The following is a 19151-nucleotide window of genomic DNA, read 5'->3' on the forward strand; positions in this document are numbered from 1 at the left end:
TCGCATTGTTCAGTTGACTATGTGATTCTGTAAGGTAACTCTTTCTGTCCCATAGGACAATGTTGCCCCCTTTATCAGCATTGCGAACTATACAGGTGTCATCTGTGGCAAGTCTGTTTATCAATGCACTGTACTCTTGTTGGTGCTTTGACAGATTTGTATTTAACGCTTGTGCATTTCTCCAGATTTTTAAGATCATTAACCACCAGTTCGTTGTATACATCCACTGCATCTCTGGTGGTTAGCGGCATGAATCTCGAAGGTAATTTAAATTTTGTAGGATCATTGCCCCCAATATCTACTTCCTGATGCCTGGCTATATCTTGCGCCTGACTGCTTGTCACAGGTGTATCCATTGCATTAGTCGATGAACCCTCATTGTCCAAAGGGTTAGATAGCTCATCCATCGGTCTTAAATTTAGTAGCAAGTCCATATCATTCACGGCTAGTCCCACGGGGGATACGTCATCTACAGTACTGGGTTGCACTGCACGTGATCCTTCGTCGCGATTTGTGGCAAAGTGTTTTCTCAACTTTAATGTTCTTACAAATTTGAAAACATCTACTCTTGTTTTAACATAGTCAAAGTCGGCAGGTGGGCAGTAGGATAGCCCTAGGCTTAAAATATTCTCCTCTTGTTTGGAAAGTTTAATTTCGGTCATGTTGATTATTGGATTGTTTTTCTCAATACCGCAAGCCATCATTGCTTGTTGTTCTTTCCTCTGCCAAAGTTTTGACCCCTTGCGCCTTTGTTGCCTCTGCCTCTTCCTCTTCGTGCGCCCACGTTTGTCTGAGGTGGGCGTGGACGGAGGTTGAATCTCCTTTCTTGCTCTAAAAAACTAAATTCATCTATTACAGAGGGTATTGTAGCCCCATCATGGCCATAGGCAGTTTCATCGACGTCTGTATCTACCTCCGAACTTGGAATGCTGCTGAGCTCTGCCTGGGCATTCGCCTGCGCATGGCTGCTCGGATTCATCCGTTGTCTCCGTAAAGTATCAAATTTCCTGGCGAATGTGTAGATTTGCCCACGCTCATAGTCGTTCTTATCCCGGATGAATTTTTGTGCCTTTCTCTCTTTGATTGTGTTCTCCAATTTAAGCAGTCTTTCCTTTATTTCTTTCGTGAACTTCTCAATCGGCGCCTGATTGCTTTCTTTAGCCAACATTTCTGAAATTTGAGAAATTTCTTCCATAATCTTATTGCGATCGATCTCTGCGTATTTCACCAGGATCGCCAACATCCTGCATGAGGACTCAAAGTTGTTTTGAGCCCATTCGTTAAGCATGAGTGGATTCGGGCCTTCATACGTCGGGGCTACCATAATACGGAGTATGTATATGTATATATATGTATATATATATGTATATATATATGTATATATATGTATATATGTATATATATATATATATATATATATATCCTACTGGCGGTCGCCAGTAGGTAGTTATAGTTAGGACCGTGTTTCCATAGGATATCCGCAACATTCTATTTGGAATAACTTTGGCGCCGGTTGACGAATCCTCGCGAAATTTTCAAAATAGGTGGGGCGCTCCGCTCCGACCCTGAAAGTCTCGGGGGGGAATTCGTCAAGCTGGGGCTGAGAAAAAAGGGGGGGTCCCAAAACGCGTTTTCCCCATGCAGTTTTCCATAGGGACCTTTAGTCCAAGGTATAGCCCGAACGGCTGAACAGAATTACTTGAAATTTGGCAGAGAGGTAGTCCTCAGCTCAGGGAAGTGCCTTTTGCAGGTCTGGTGTCAATCTGTTCAGTAGTTCCTGAGAAAATCAAAAGTAATATCATATATATATATGTGGGCGGAGCCTAACCACACATCTCATCCTGAGATCTGATTGGCTGTCAGCACTTCATCCAAGAAGTGTTGGCAGCCATCTTGGGACCAATATACATGATAGCACCTCATTAAAAAGCATTGCAGTTAATAGAAGGTTTTAAGACTTTAGTTACATTATAAATCATTTGTTGATGGTACCATACTCATTTTAGGAATTGTGGTATGTTCTAAGGTGATTTCACCATGTGAAAAAGCCTTCTGCTGGGATATCATGATTGAGAGAAAAATATTTTCTCATGCTTTTCCCACAGAGGTTTGGAAGGTGATCTATAAGCTAAACTGAGAGCTTATTTTCTGTAAATTCACATTATCTTTCTCAGTCATGTGAGAATGAAGTCTGACATTCTCAGTAAAACATGTACATCCAACAAGGGCAGAGACTGTCAGTTGATTCCTTTGTGTTCTACTGCAGCTTCCCAGAGTGTTCCAAAGAACAACTAGAGCGCTAACAGTCCTACTTATGATAAACGTATGGCACACCTGAAGCCATCTTGCTTGGATTAAAGTGGTAACTCTTAAAACATTTAATTTAAAAAGGAACAAAATGAGGGGGTTCATTTTTCCATAACAAGTATGATTAGTGCTGCAGAAAGAAAAACTAAGGCACATTTTGACTTCTGAAATCCTCTTTTATTTCATTAAATTCTGACATGCAGACTGAAACATGCTCTTTCAATACCAGCAGCAGTTTTCCCTGGTGAGCAGTAGCTTTACTACAGTGATCTAATGAGCAAAAAAAGTGCTAACATTCTGAATTTATGGCAAATGTGTGACACATCTGAATGCCTTCTTGATGAAATCAAAGTAAAAAGCTAAAAGTATTTCCTACTGAGGAGACTGCAGTAAATGAGGAAATTAGGAAACTTCATAACAAATAAGTCTCCCAAGATGGCCACCAGAGACAAAAGAGCCCAAATGTAGCCCAAATATCACCCAGATGTAGCCCAAGTATAGCCCAATGACAGAATGTCCCAGTGTTCTTAAAAACAACTAGAGCGCTTACTGTCTTCATTATGACAAAAGTATAGCACACCTGAAGCCATCTTGATTGGAATAAACTGGTAACACTTAAAACATTTAATTTAAAAAGGAACACAATGAGGGGGTTCATTTTGCCATAGAAATTATGATTAAAGCTGAAGAAAGAAAATGAGGGCACATTGTGAGTGACTTCTCAAATCCTCTTCTATTTCATTAAAAAAATTCTGACATGCAGACTGAAACATGCACTTTTAATACCAGGAGCAGACTTCATGGTGAACAGTAGTTTCACTACAGTGATCTAATGAGCAACTAGAGTGCTAACTTTCAGAATTTTTGGCAAATGTGTGACATATCTGAATACCTTCATGATGGAATCAAAGTAAAAAACTGAAAGCATTTCCTACTGAGGAGACTGCAGTACATGAGGAAATTAGGAAACTTCATAACAAATAAATCTCCCAAGATGGCCACCGGAGACAAAAGAGCCCAAATGTAGCCCAAAATCACCCAGATGTAGCCCAAATATAGCCCAATGACAGAAGTGTGCAAAACACGTATTATTTTGTGTTTTTGCAGTGTTATATAGTGCAGACTTGTCAGGTATTGGAGTGCTTTACATGAGCATTGGTTACATCACACAAGAACAAATTCATTTTGGTTGTAGACATGGGGAGATTAAGTGATTTGACCAGAATCACAGAATGTCGAGCTGAAGCAGAAACTCCAACCTGGTTCCCCAGTTGCAAAGTCTGCAGTTCTGGAAGTAACACCACATCCTCTCCCCTAAGTGCAACATTTAATCAAGTGGTCAACTGGATAAAAAAACATAAAGGTAACAAATAATTTAAAAGTTCTTTGTTGCTATTTGAAAACTCAGAAAATATGTACTTATTTTAGTCTTTCAGAGCACTAACCATAATTTTGATGCCAATAAGACCCTCTCATATATCTAATTTCTAAAGGAAATACTCTAGGTATTAGTTTTGATTACATCAAGATGCGTTAGGCGTTCCACACTTTTGTAATAAATATAGAATGTTAGCAATCTAGTTGTTCATTAGGATACTGTTGAGAGGCAGAGGCCAGGGGCACGGACTCTGAAAATTGAAGGCAGGTAAGAGGGTGCAAAGGCAACAATTTAACCACACTGAGCAGGCAGGAAGGGCCGTGGCAGCACAACAGACTATGGAGGGCAGTGGAAAGGGGGGGCAGGGGCAACAAACGAACAATACAGGACTTGCAAGAGAGGCTGTGGCAATGTAATAGACCATTGTGGGCAGAAGGAAGAGGCAATGATAGTACAACCATACATGCCAACAGACCCGATTCAGCCAGGAAACGTCCAATGTTTTTAAGCTCAAATGGGCTTTATTTGATCTGTCTCCTGTCTACAATCTCCTCTTTTTCAATGTAACTCAAAGGGGAAACTCAATACCCCAGTTTTTTTTCAAAATCTCCCTCTTACCAAGTTCAAAATGTTCGCAAGTATGGTACATTGGATCATGGAAGGAAATGGGGTAGGGACATGGATAACAGAGGACAGGAGGGACATGGAGAGGTGCACCAAACTGACCCTGCAGGGCAGGCATCAGGGTTTGCAGCAGCACAATACACCACACAGGGCATGCGGGACGGGAGTGCAGCACAACAGTCCATAGAAAGCAAGAGGGAGGGGACAGGACCATGCACATGGACAACAGAGAACAGAGGGGCAAGAGGCAATGGTAGCTAGCTGACCATAATGGACAGACAGGAGAGAAAGCTGCAGCATAACAGACCATAAAGGGCAGGAGGGACGGATCAGGGGCATTACAATGGAACAGACAAGCCAGGAGGGAGGGAGTAGGGGTCTGCACATGTAAACAGAGGGCTGGGGGCAAGGGGGCAGGGCAGGATCCGCAAGATAGCCATGGAGGTCAGGCAGGATGGGCACTAGAAGCAAGACACACCATGAAGAGCAACAGTGAGACTGTGATGGCATACACACAGACCATGGAGGGAAGGTGGCAGGGGGTCAGGGGCAGCTAACTGACCACACAGGGAAGGTGGGAGGGGCCATGGCAGCACAGAAGACCATGCATGTCAAGTGGGAGGGTTAGTGGCAGCACAATGGCTATGATGGGCAAGAAGGAGGGTGCAGGGGCATGCACAAAGGACGATGGAGGATAGAAGGGAGGGTCAGGACCTGTGCACAGACAAAGTTCAGAGGAAGGGGCCTCACAACAGACCGCACAGGACAGGCAGGAGGAGCAGTTGCAGCACAACAGACCAGGGAGGGCAGAAGGGTGTGGCAGTACAATGGACCATGTAGGACAGGAGGAAGAGGATAGGGGCATGGCATGTGGACAGGCAGGGTGGAGGTGGCAGGGACAGGTTACAGTCATCTGACAATGCTAGGCAGGTGGGAGGGGAGTAGCAGCTCAACAGAACACTCAGAGTAGATAGGAGTGGCAGGTCCATGGAACATGGTGGGCAAAAAGGATGGAGCAGGGGCATGCACAAAGACATCGGAGGGCAGAGGGAAGGAGAATAGGGGCAGCAAGCTAAGCACAGAGTTTAAGCAGGAGGTCAATGATGGGGCATAGAATTGGGCAATGGAGGGCAGGAGGAGGGGACTGGTACATCATACTAAATTGAGGGCAGTGGCAGCACATCAGACCATGCATGGCAGGAGGGAGGAGGCTAGTCCATGGATTCACACAACAGAGGATAGGGTGGAGGGGGATGGGGCAGCAAGCTGACTGTTCAGAGAAGGCGGGTATTAGGAACTTTATTGTTTTTAAAACGTGTGTCTGTGCGAACTACTTAAAATATAAACAAGTATGCAGCATAATCTCACTTTTATTCAGGAAGAAGAGGACGTTTGTGACTGTGACTCCGGTCTCACTTGGCAGAAACACCCCCCTGACCCTCCACCCCCTATCGCAAAATGTAATGCCCGTGAAAAGGGTAGGTGAACACAGTGTTATATAGAACATAGTCCTGAGAGCATGATTGAAAATGAAAACTAGATATAGTGTACGGTATAAACTATGCACCAAAAAGTGTGATCTAAGATGAACCGGGCGTGAAATATAATATGCAATACATTGTGCGCAATGACAGATTCATTGGAGAGCGCGAGATAGCACAGGCACTAGCGCGTGCTATGCGATGTGCGCCTTGGAGTGTAATATGCACAGGGCAGTGTTGTGTAAGCTAACTAGTCTCTAAAGTTGTAATATAAAATATGTGCTGGGGAGTGTAACGTTGCATATGCACTGTGACAAAGATATGGATCTCAGATTGTAATATGTATGGCATAGCACTGTGCGTTATAACATAGGCATCGAGGAAGGCACGTTAGATGGGGCAATATAACCCGTGCGAAGACAAGTGTGGCATGACATATTCACGGGGTGGTGTTACAGTGCACATGGGCTAGAGTGTCATAGCATATGCACTAGCTGGTGGAATACAACACAGAGGTGTGTGGCACTCTGCAGGCAATGGTGGGTGTAACACAGCATTGGGCTCTGCCAGGAGCGCGCTGTGACTCTCAAGTGATGTTCGTCCCCTTTCCAGAGAGTAAAATAAAAAGTATTACACATCCGGCAGTGGATGTGTGTTTTATTAACCGTGAGGGGGGTTTCTTACATAGTTTTGGTCGAATTTTTGTCGAATCCCCTTTGAATGGCTTGGTGTGCATGTGTATTAAATGTGCCCGTTAATAGCTACCCATGTTTGTATAAATAAACGACAAGGGTGTCTACCGGGATTAGGCACGGTAGGGCATCAGACATGTCAGAGCTTCACTAGTGGTGTAAATACATTCCACGTGGATTCATTGTATGCATAGTCGCCTTTTAATGAATATCACTCAAATCGTCATGGTGATAGGTACGTACGGTTTGTCCAGCATGTCCTAGGTGTGTCTATAAATATACATTTTTTAAAAATAATAAAAAACAGTAGCCGGCCCTGGGGATTGGGGTAAAAAAATATAATTAGGAGACAGGCCCTGGGGGATGGGGTCATCAGGGCCAATAAATTAGAATACGAAGGGGAACCACACAGCCCCCCTTCTTAAAAAATTAAAATAAATAAAAGACTGGCATCGTGCCGGAGGCCACGCCCCCTCCTTGCAGCACTCTGCAAACGCGCCCCCTGGCGAGTTGTAAGTTGGGGAATTAATTCCTCTTCAATACTGAGGGTCCCTGAGGGCCAACTAGCCCAACAGGCAACTCCAGTATGCCCCAGGGAGCTGCGCTGCAGACAGGTGTTCTGAGGCCAAGCCCCTTTTTACACCGCTCTGCAACGCAGCTCTGTGGCGCTTACTGGAGGTACCTAGTGGTCTAGTTTGACCCTAGCGACCCTTAGGATTCAAGGGGACTTAATCTCTCAACTTAGAACAGCCACAGGGCGCGTTTACACAGTGGTGAAGGCAGGGGACGGGGCCTGAGGTGACGTGTGCAAACACGCACTATGGCACGTTTTAAATTGGGGATATAATTTCCCTTCAATACTGAGGGCCCCAGGGGGCTAACTAGCCCACCAAGTGCTTCCAGTAAGCGCCACTGAGCTGCTTGCAGAGAGGTGGTCCAGGCTGTGCCACTTTTTACGCCTCTCTGCAACGCATCTCTGTGGCACTTACTGGAGGTACCTAGTGGGCTAGTTGGACCCTAGGGACCCTCAGGATTCAAATGAACTTAATCTCCCAACTAAAAACGGACACAGGGCGTGTTTACACAGTGGTGAAGGGAGGGGACGGGGCCTGAGTTAACGTGTGCAAAAACGCCCTGTGGCCTGTTTTAACAGGTAGTTTTAATCCCCCTGCCCTATTATATACTAGGGGCTTACAGAGGAGGTCATGCTAATCACAGGGGGACCCCAACACATAATGTTCCCTAGTGTATGTAGGTGTTTTCACTGTATTCTAAGTGTCTTTTAACATAGCACTGGCTCTAGGACTGGTTAGTCAGACTCCGTTACCACCAGTATCAGTCTGAAAAAGTTGATGGTACAGGATGATTTTGCAACAAGGATTCTTTCTGCTCTTCTTTTTGTTCTTTCTGCACGTTATCCTTCTTCCTGCACTTTTCTTCGTCTTTGAGGACTTCTGTTGCTTCTTTCTCCACTTCTTTTTTTTCTTTCTGTGCATTTTTTCTTCTTTCTTCACATGTCCTATCTCTGTAGGCATAGTTAGAAATTAGCATTTAAAAAAACCTTTGAAATTCACAGAAAAAACCATAGGTTTCAGGCACGTTATAGTTAGGAATTAGCATTTAAAAAACCTCAGAAATTCACTGAAAAAACCATAGGTTTCAGGGGTGTTATAGTTAGCTGGACTTTTCACTTGTACAAAACCATTGAAATTCCCCCGTTTTAGTTAGTTCAGCTAACTATAACTCGCGCGCCCGCAATGCACTGCTGATGACGTCACATATTACATCACTCATGACATGGTCAGTGACATCACTCATGACATCACTGATGACATCTCAAATGACATCACTGATGACATCATCCTTGTGATAGAGTGGCAGACCTCCTCTCATCCTAATATAACCTTTGATACAAACATTCAAAAATAGAGACTAAAATTTTCAAAACAATGGACATACCAATACCAGTTACAACAACCTCTTCAGTAATTCTAAGATCCACATACACATCCACTCATTCACCAACAGTCCTATACAGTCACTCATACATGTACTCACTCATCAGATGTACTCATACACCTATACATCCTGTTACACAATGCCATTCATCCATAGAGTTACTCACACATAGTCACTCATGCTAATAAAGAATCAAACATACATTTACTTGCATATACAGTTATACACACACCACCACACTTACTTCTACGGAAACTTACACATACTTAGTCTTTTAAACAATCACTTATAGAAACACATACTTATTCATACAGGAACTCTTTCAATCTCTCACTCTCACATATACTCACTTATATACACCAATAGTCACATATACTAGTTTAAAACATATGTAGTTACTCATAAAGATACTATTGAGACAGTCATTTACTCACTAACACACCCATACACACACTCATCCACCCATACAGTCCTGCACACATGCTGTCTTCAACACATATAAACAGTGAGTCACTCATTCATGCACCTATGCACTACGTAATACCCCCCACCGAACCATGCAGACACTCAGACTGATACTCAAAAAACCAACTAATAACCTATATAGACACCCATGTAGCTACTCACCAACCCATGCAGCCACTTATACACAAAGTGAGAGACTGATACAGATATTTACATATTAAAACATTACTCACTAAGCCATGTATTCACTATGATACACTTAATCAGTCAGTTACACAATCAATTTTTCAAAAACAAATCATCCATTTAGACACTTATATACCCATTTATTCTTCCATCGACCTTGAGATATACATATATAACATATTTAATTTTCAGAAAAACACACATTCACTGGATGATGTCATGAGTGATGTCATTTGAGATGTCATCAGTGATGTCATGAGTGATGTCACCGACCATGTCATGAGTGATGTAATATGTGACGTCATCAGCAGTGCTTTGCGGGCGCGCGAGTTATAGTTAGCTGAACTAACTATAACGGGGGAATTTCAATGGTTTTGTACAGGTGAAAAGTTCAGCTAACTATAACACCCCTGAAACCTATGGTTTTTTCAGTGAATATATATATATATATGTACACACACACACACTTTTGCTCAAAATCTGAGGTGTGGTGGCTCTGCGGAGAGGGTTCTCTGAAGTCTCTGCTGTGATTGGCTAAACTTTGGATTTTATAAAATGAGGTTGATGGAGTGCTCCATTGAATTGTCTCTATGTAGCTCTATGTAATTTTTTTCAGTACTATTTCTACTGTTACCGGGGGGCTCCCAGCATGACAACAGGGAAGATTCATGCATGTGAATCTAAAAAAGATGTCAATATTGGAGAACCACAGTGTATAGGTAAGGAACTTGTTTTATATGCAGTGGATTTTGTCTTGACAAAGAATGGTGGTGTTTGCACAGTGGTCGGTATAAAGAATTTGGAGAAAAATGTAACGCAACATATTATGGATAGTATCGACAATGTGCAGGGGATGAAGAGTGGGAATTGGAATTGGTCTTTTTTTGGCAGTTGGAGTTGGATATTTCAACAACTGATTTACTTTATTGTGGTATTAGTACTGTTTTGTCCTCATAAAATGTCCATTTTGTTCTTATTGTGCTACTATTTTCGTGCAAAAAGAGAAATTAGCCCATGTTACAAATGCCGCCATGATGATTCAAGTTGATATTGATGATCTGATGAATATTGACGAGGGAATATTTGAGGATTCTTCCCTTCTTGCTGTACCGTTTCCTAATGTTGATTGTAAGGAGTGCCCATAATTTTATCTTGATTGTTTCTGAATTTTGATGCTCTATCAAATGCTGACGTATTGATAGTGTGAGGATGATGCTGACTGCTCTATTTTTACACATTTGAAAATATTTTTAGCTCATGCTAAAAGGAGGGTGTGTTAGATTGCGCTCTTTAATGCTTACGCGCTGCCCTGTATAAATTAGCACTCGCTGCACCATTTAATGTTTAGATGCCATTTTAAAGACAATCGAAATGAATGTATTTTTATTTGTTTTTATTTATTGAGTTTTATATAGCGCTGGCTGGACCTGGGGGTATTGAGTGCTTTACAACTATTTTTATTTTTCCAGCGAAAAATTGAACAGTGTTCAGCACAGAGGTTCGGAAAGTCCAAGAGGTCTGTGCAATGTTGAGGTAGTACGTGAGTCCTGAGGTAACCTCGATGATTGCACAATGCACACTGTCTTGGGTTGAACTGAGGTAGGTCGTTGTAAATACAAAGTCAGAGAGCAACGGAGTCGGAGCTTGCGTTACAGCGGCGGATATCCATTCGGGAGGGAGCGGTTGAGGAAGAGTACTTTAAGGTGTTTTTTTAATTTTGTGAAGGACGAAATAGTTCTGATATCTGCTGGGATAGAGTTCCAGATTTTGGGCGTGTTTCCGGCGTAGGACCTTGCAGCGGTTTTTTGTTTGCGTGTTTTCATAGGGATGAGAAGTAGGGAGTTGGAGCTCCTAAGGTTTCTAGTCTGACCAGTCCTCTTGAGTTTGGCGGCAATATACTCCAGTTTTCCTTTGTGTAGGGCTTTGTGTGTGAGGCAGGCAGTTCTGAAACTAGCACGCTGTTCGACTGGGAGCCATTTTAGTTCTCGAAGTGCTGGTGAAATGTGATCGTAATTCCTGATTCCAGTTACCATTCTGGCTACTGCATTGAGGGTAGTTTTTAGGGAATCTGTGGGATTTTGCTGTACCAGTGAGGGTTGCGTTCCCATAGTAAAGTCTGGATAGTACCAGTGATTAGGTGGCTTGTTTCAGATCTTTGGTAGGGATGAATGGTTTAATTTTATTAAGTAGCTTCAGATTGAGGAAGGCACTCTGCAGAGTTTTTAATGTGATTGGCCATGTTGAATTTTGTGTCGAGTGTGATTCCTAGTGATTTTACAGAGTTTGCCAGAGTGAGATTACCGTTGAGGGCGTCCAAAGCATTTAGCCATTCTGCAATTTGAGGGTTCTTCTTTGTTGGAGAGGCGGAGGATCTTCGTGTTTTTCTTGATTAAGTTGTGGGTGATTTAGAGACAGCCAGGGTTAGATTTCTTTTAGAGTGTTATTTAGTTTGATGTTATCTAAGGAGGAGAGTTCTAGATAGATCTGGGTGTCATCAGCATAAAGGTTGAAGGGGATGTTAGCGTTTTTAAGTATGGTGGAGAGGGGTTCCATGTATATGTTGAATAGTTGTGGTGAGAGCACTGAACCTTCTGGTACTCCCTTGCTGACAGGGTGTAGGTCGGAGGAAGAGATTTTATCCTTTGCGAGCGGTTGTGTAGTAAGGAGGAGAACCAGTGTAAGACCACCTCCTCGGCACCTACCCTTTCTTGTAGAGCCTTGATGAGTAGTTGATCGACTGTGTCAAAGGCTGCCGATAGGTCCAGGAGAATGAGTAGGCAGCATTGGTCGGAATGAAGGGATTTATGTATGTAGTCTGTGATGTTGAGGATCGCGGTCTCGGTAGTATATCCTTTTCTGAACCCCGATTGGTGGGGATCTAGAAGGTTGATTTTGTCCATGTGTTGAGTCAATTGTGACAGGACACATTTTTCGAGGATTTTGGATAAGAGGGGGAGATTGGAGATGGGTCTGAAGGTATTCAGGTCCTTGGCGTCAAGGCCTGTTTTTTCTAGTAGTGGTGTGATTTGGCTGACTTTGAGGCAGTCTGGTATGTTCCGGTGCTCAGGGAGCTATTAAGGATCCTGCACCAGAACGGGGCTATAGAGTTTGTTTTATGGTCAGTTCGGTGGGTAGAGGGTCGAGGACGTGGGAGGCAGGTTTGGATGTGGAGATAAGCTTCAGGATCTCAGCTTCCGGGATGGGGTTGAAGGACTTCCAAGTTTCCATGGGGTGCAAGCATGTGCTTTCAATTGTTGCTGGAGGCAGGCTTTTGCAGGCGGGGTTGGTGTTGATGTCTAGAGAGCTCAATCTTGGAATTTTTTTATGCGAAGAAGTTGGCAAAGTTTTCACACAATTCCTTGGAGGCCTGCATAGAGGATTCGGGGGGGGGGGGGCCTGGAGGTTTGTTGCTTGATGATTTTAAACAGTTTGTTGGGTATGTTCTTTGCGTTGTCCAGGGCGGGGCAGAAAAAGGCGGATGTTTCGCTGCAGATGTTTTTTGTACTTCCTTCAAGCTGCTTTGAGTTGTTCGAGTAGGTTAGTGGAGGGGTTGCTTCTCAAGTCTTTCTGTAGCTCGAAGTTGTCTCCGTTCATTGTTAATGTCTGTGTTGAACCAGGATCTAGATGGAATGTTCCTGTTTTTTTAGTTTCAGGGGGGCCACTTGGTCTAGTGTTGTAATGGGCAGTGAGTTCTGTAGTGGATAGATCATTCGTGGAAGTAGTGAGGAGGGAGTCAACCCTTTCCTCCAGGTCAGTCATGTTGATCTGAGAGGTTTCTGGTCCATTCGGAGTGGTCTTTGGTGAGAGGTTGGAGCGTGATTGGTTGGGTGAGGTTTGAAGAGGATGATCTGACAATCTATGGGCAGGGTGTGATTTAGCATGACTGTGTCGCGTTTGGCGATAATGGCATTAAGTATTGCTCCTTTATTGTGGGTTTCCTCTGTGCAGAGTTGGATAAGGTTGTTGTGTAACAGCTCATTCAGGTTCTGGATTAGCAGGTTGTGGTGTTCATTCCAGTGTAGGTTGAGGTTGCCCAGAATTAGGTTATTCGCATCTCAGAGGGAGCAGTGAGCAATCAGGTCAGACAGGTGTTCGGTGAATGTGGAGGAGTTGCCTGGGGGGTGGTAGATAAGGTGGCAGGTTAGTGTTTTGTTGTTGCTAGTGTTGATGTTGATGGTGAGGCATTCAAAGGAGTTGTAGTTGAGTCTTTTTCCGTCACGGAGATATTGTCTCTGTGGATGATTGCTATACCTCCCCCTATTTGGTGTTTTCTATCTTCGTTGGTGATTGCAAAGCGTGGAGGGACGAGAGTGTAGGGGGGGGGGGGGGGAGACTCGTGTTGTGTTGCCTTCTTGTAATCTTTGCTATTTCTTTGAAATGCCCTTTGCTGAGTTTTGTTTCTGCAATGAAGAACTGTTCATGCCAGCGCATTGTTTTCCCACTAGCTAGAGGTCCTTTCCCACTTGTCTGGTAGCCTTATCGCAGTACCGGGTGCAACAGCCTTGGACTGTGCTGGGTCTCGACAGCTGCAGTTTTTTTTTTTTTTTTTTTTGTCCAACTGCATCTGCCTGGAAAATTCCACTATGGGCATGTTAACTTAACTAATCATGAAATGTACATAATGTATCTCTATGCTTGCTGATCCTCAGTTCCCTCTGTACCACTCCCAGAGACTGTGCAGACGGGGCGCCGCTCTGATTGTATATGAATAAACAGTTATTGGTGTATTCCCCACTGTCTCTCCGACTTCATTTGGTAAGTAAGGTCTACTGGTAACCCGGGTGGCTCATAGCGCGTTACTTCCTTCAAAGGTGGCTTACCCTTTCCATCTGGGTCAGTCAGTCAGTCAGTCAGTCATGCTTTCGTTTTACTATCTCCACCCTACCAAGAAGAGAAGCTGCAAAGACTTTATTCGAAAAGCACAATGAGTTTTTACATTGACTGCTCAAATGACTTCCATGAGGATAATCAGCTCTTCGTAGATTATGTAGAGACGAGAAAAGAAAAAACTGTGCAGCAGAAAAGGACTGTATCTAGATCAGGGGTCTCCAATCAGTAGCTCGTGAGCTACTGTAGGTCTCAAGCTACCTCTGAGTAGCTCACCTGTGTGCACTTCAGCTTATTAAATTAGAAAGCTTTTGCTTGGTTGAATAATTTACATAATTTACATATAACAAAATTGAGATTATAGAACAGTAATATTAGTAGCTCTCAATGAGTTTCATTGAACATAAGTAGTTCTCAGTACAGAAAATGTTGGAGACCCTTTATCTTGATGGATTATTTTGTGCATTAAAATCTGCTGTGGCTCAGAAAGATGCACAGGAGGGCCGTGGGGCACTCTCAGCTAGAGCAAAGTCAACATCTGCTCTGGTTCGGGGATTTCATTTTGGTGTAATCTGCAGAGTGGCCACTCGGCCATACCTTTGCCAGATACTGTTATTTGGCGTCAGAGATGAGGGATGACACATTTTGCCTTATCTATGCTGCAGCACTCCCTAGTATAACCATCAATTGAGGCCTTCCTTCCCAGAGTTGCCTATAACTTAGAACCTATTCACAAGGTGAGGAATCTGCAAGTAAAAGTATCCATCGGAAGGAAATGCTACTGTATCTGTATGTGCCTGCAGATTGCTCACTGGCCTGCCCCCTCCCATTGGGATAGGGCTATGGAGGAAAGCGGTCTGCACTACTCGGTCTACTTGGGAGAATTCTCAAGGCGAGGAATCTGCATGCAGATGGAATATTTACCAGAAACACAGTTTCCGGTGGTAAGGAAGGTCTTCCTTTAGCACCATTGATGATTGTGAGTTTACAGTTCAATGCACCAATAGGAGTCCAGCAGCAAGCAACAATCCGACTGAAAAGGTAGAGTGTGAGGTACGATGAGGAGAGACTCACTTTTTATGGGATTGGTTTCAAGTGATGTGAAGTCATCCTGTCTTGAGCTTTTTCTAGAGTTTTGCCAATACATAGGACATATGTGATAGTGGTAATCTTAAGTTAGTCCTGTATCAGCCATATTTGATAATATAGGATTCCTGAGGAGGACACCAAGGGGTTATATATTGAGTGAAAATAGTAGAGGCGCTGATCTGGCAAAGGAATTGTCTGTTGTAGTTTGGTCCAGCAAAAGGCAAAACATTTGAGGACCATGCCTTCAATGCCATTGTGCTCATAAGTAGGGATTGATTTACTGGATAGTGTACCACTGAAAGATTTTGACAGACTAAAAGGCAGCAGTTGCCATTGTGAAGATCGCATCATCTACTACTTGAACAAGGTAGTTTTTATATTACAGATGTCTTTGAAGCGTGACTGAAAATCATCAAAAAAAATTGAGATATGGGTCAATGTCAACAGTTTCTTCAGTATAAGACTGACTAGTCCAGTTTTTAGACACCCTCTGCTCAGTTGGAAAACACTCCTTGTAAAGAGGTTCACTATTAGTCCAACAGATCAAGAGATGGAAGGTCAGACATTTATCTATTGTTCCCTGGGATGAGGTCAATGAAATGCTTTGAATTTGATTGTTTCATAGTTCATCTTCATTTGTTACCGAAGTGAGGTAGTGAAAGTTCAATGAAGATATCTTTTTAATCAAGGACGGAGGAGTATTATTCATCACTTTAAATAGACTTATGGACTGTTTTGGCAGTATCAGACCAGGGTTTCCAGGGCAGAAGGTGAGGAGGTATGGGGGGTGGGTTGTTTCCATTCGCTTGCCAGTGTTCGTAAGAATTCTTTTTTTTTTCCCAAAGATCTTTTGAAAACGATGGCGCAAAAGGTCAGGGCCGTTCTATGGTATCCATTTGGTTGTAAGAATGGGTAGGTGATCCAGAACCTCAGTCCGATATTCTGTTTGGAGCTGGAGAGATTGTCATCATGAGGATTGATCAGAGAGATTGTATAAAGCCAGTCCAGGAAATTTAATAAGATCTATTCTTTTTTAGTTGGCCACAGGTTTTGTTAGTTGTTCACTAAGAAAATGATCATCCAGTTATCAGGACAAGAGGTTCAAGATCACCCTTTGTGTGTGGGCTCACTAGGAAAACTGAGTCTAGGACCTCTTAATTTTCCGAAGAGGAATGATGAGACTATGTAGACTAGAATACATCCAAGCTAGAGTACGTTTGGAAAGTTAGTATGGCCCTACTTGCAATTTCCCATTAAATAGGTTGTTTACATTTTTGTAATGCTCTTGTGAAATAGAATCCTAGATGGAATATCTGCTGGTACACTTCATAATTGTACTGATGTCATGTTAGGGTGGGGTTATAAATTAGACCCTTTTGATATTAGAACCTTTTAAGATTGGTAAAATATAATGATGGGCAAAGTAGCTCAATATCCAATTCAACAATGGAGAGAAGTGCCATCTATGGCAAAGCAGAGTTACACAAAGATAACATTTAATTTTTCATGCTACTTAAACCACCTGCTTTATATTTGTGCATTAAAAAAATCTGACCTTTTCTAATTTTTACATTTGCATTTATAGGTAAATTGCTTTAACTGCATAGGCGATGCTTAGTGGAAAATGCAAACTGGTGCATTATCCAGTGAGATTAATAGATTGTTTTAACTTTTCTTGCAGGAGCAATTCCTCGTGGGTTCCGCTTTCATTGTCAAGCTGCAAGTGAGTACCTAAAAGTGGAGCTCTGGCTTGGTTTTTAATCCTTTACTTTTAGCTTATGAGATTACATTTTACAGCGGGCAAAGATTTCAGAAATACAGTTTTTTATTCTGCAGTTATTTAAAATTTTAACTGTGTCCTATATGATGCCAAACACCCCCCACTCTTTTCTCTGTCCTATCAAGCCTTCATACTAATTTTGCTTTATTACAACATGATTGGGTACTTTCATAAACTACAATCTATAACTTCAATTGATCCGAGTACTTCTCTTCCGTCGTTCTATTGTCTTGGCTCAGGATACCGGCCACTAAACTCTCTGCCATTTTGGTGTCTGTGCATTAGTTCCATGCTTTCATTGCCAGTCTGGTTCCTTTCTTTTGTTCTTGGGTCACATTTCCCCATACACCTAACGTAAATGCAGGCAGGCTTGTGATGAATCCCTGGAATCAGAATAGGTGTATGAAAGGATGCATAAAGATGTCAGCTTGCAGTAAGTGGTCGTAGAATACTAGTCAAGGTGAAGCCGGGAGCATAGTTTTCTCTCACTTGAGTATTGACATTTTCGTAATTACGAGCTGCAATTGGCTAAGTCTGCAACTTGGACAGAGTTTGTTTACATAATGGACTCTTGGAGCCATTAAATGGAGACATACAAATGTGCTATAACGTACACCCACATGAAGGTGGTGTGGTAGTCTGACAACTTCCTAAGGGAGACCGTTTAAAGAATTTGGAGTCAAAACATCGACAAACCCTCCCAATTGGTTGGCATTTACAACTAACAAGAATGGATTGTGAATCTGCTTGAACTTCCCTCAGTTTTTCTGTCTATACTAATTAATCCGACCATTGGAAGTTCTATAATGTCTTATGCAGTATACATTGTAAATCCAATCACCATTTGAGCAGTGTCTGCACTATCCTCGCCTATATCACATGTATATGTATGTAATATATGCACAATGGAAATTAATCCAGCTCTGTGCGGTTTACAATTTTGTTTTTCTGCTAAATTAAGTATCTGAAAGAAACTATTCATTATGGATTCCTAACCTTAGAATTAGCCCCAGGCCTTCAGACTGGATCTGGAAAAAATTTCTTATGCAGTACCCCTGTGCATCATTGGGTGGCATTGGTCAACTTAGCGTTCGTCGTTGGTGTCGTAGTCGCCTGAATGATGCCACAGTATCTACTTAGACACCGCCCCTGCGTGCTGACATCAGTCCTTTCTTTTTCTGTGCCAGCCAGCACAGATCCGGAGAGAGCGGTACCTAGAGTCACTTTTTTACTCTATTTGCGACTTTTTGTCAGCATCTTTTCGAGTCGTCACGATTCCTGGTGCACAGGTATAACATCTCGGTGGACCAGCTTCAAGCCTTGCCACAAGCTGATGATGTTGACGGACCCCATCTTGTGTGCCTCTGGTGTCTGGAGGCGCAAGCACTACCCAAAGTCGTGCTCAGACTGCCGTGCCATGGCCCCGAAGACTTTGCGGGAGCAGTCCCAAAAGCTTCCGGAGGCCTGGAAGTCTACTCCGCGCAGCTCGTGGTCCCGTTCGAGAGGGAGGTTGCAGGACCTGTCGCAGAGCTATCACCACCACTCCTCACCGAAGTCTTCGGGTAAGTCGAAGCACAAAAAGAAGGCGATAAAGCACTGTCACTTTTCGCGTTCTCCCCGACCGCCACTCGACGTGAAATGCCGATGGTCGTCCGGCTCCGCCCGCGGAGCCTTTTGGGTTGACTCTGAGCCTCCCACCACCTTTCCGGGAGAAGGAGTGACCCCTGCCCAACTTTGTCGTTTTTACGAAGCCATCCAGTTTTGGGCTACCTGACTCCGCCGGCGTGCCTTTGGGCCTCCGCAGACTCTGCTGCGGGCTCTAGGCTTTCTATGCCAGCGGCTTCAGAGCCGCAGGGCCCCCAGGGATCCAGGTCTGGATCGGCGCTGTTCAACCTTGTGACACCTCCGGCACCAAATACATTGGCAACACCTCCGCCCTCTCCACCGCCGGTTGTGTCCCCAACCGATGTCGACCCCGGCCACCCCCTCAATGTGGACACAGAGCCAGACTGATGACGCCCGACATCTGGACCGGTGCCGCCCGGTCCCTTGGTGTTCCCTATTGCCCTGAGTGGCTACCAGAGAAGGGTGAGGACTGGGAGGGGTCTGTGGACTCTCTGGCAGACCAGTTGGAAGAACCGGACTGGAGAGAAGAGTTGGATGAGGCGAGTTGTCTGGACACTTCTTCAGACCTTGGCATGCTTTCTCCCCCTACTGTGGCTACAGAGGAGAGTGCCTCATATGCAGTGGTGTTACGTAGGGCGGCTGAGGCCTTAAACTGCGACTTTCCTACGGTGGTTGTTGGGACTAACCTCCTTTCCAAGGTGCCTCAACCGGCATCAGCCTCTTTGGCACCCCTGTTG

The 19151-nt window shown here is 43.7% G+C and overlaps 1 protein-coding gene across 2 annotated transcripts in view; it reads left to right on the forward strand.

The window, feature by feature from the left end:
* The window catches only part of MAEL (maelstrom spermatogenic transposon silencer), a 1256240-nt gene that overhangs the window by 661879 nt on the left and 575210 nt on the right, over positions 1-19151 (forward strand). Inside the window, exon 5 of one of the 2 annotated variants that reach the window (XM_085621107.1) lies at positions 16690-16731. The exons of the other annotated variant lie outside the window; for it this stretch is intronic. Coding sequence (XP_085477233.1) covers positions 16690-16731 — 42 coding nt within the window. The remainder of the gene's footprint in view (positions 1-16689; positions 16732-19151) is intronic. 2 annotated transcript variants of the gene reach the window in all.

This window comes from Triturus cristatus, chromosome 8 (genome assembly GCF_964204655.1).
Source record: "Triturus cristatus chromosome 8, aTriCri1.1, whole genome shotgun sequence".
In the NCBI taxonomy this organism is placed as follows: domain Eukaryota; kingdom Metazoa; phylum Chordata; class Amphibia; order Caudata; family Salamandridae; genus Triturus; species Triturus cristatus.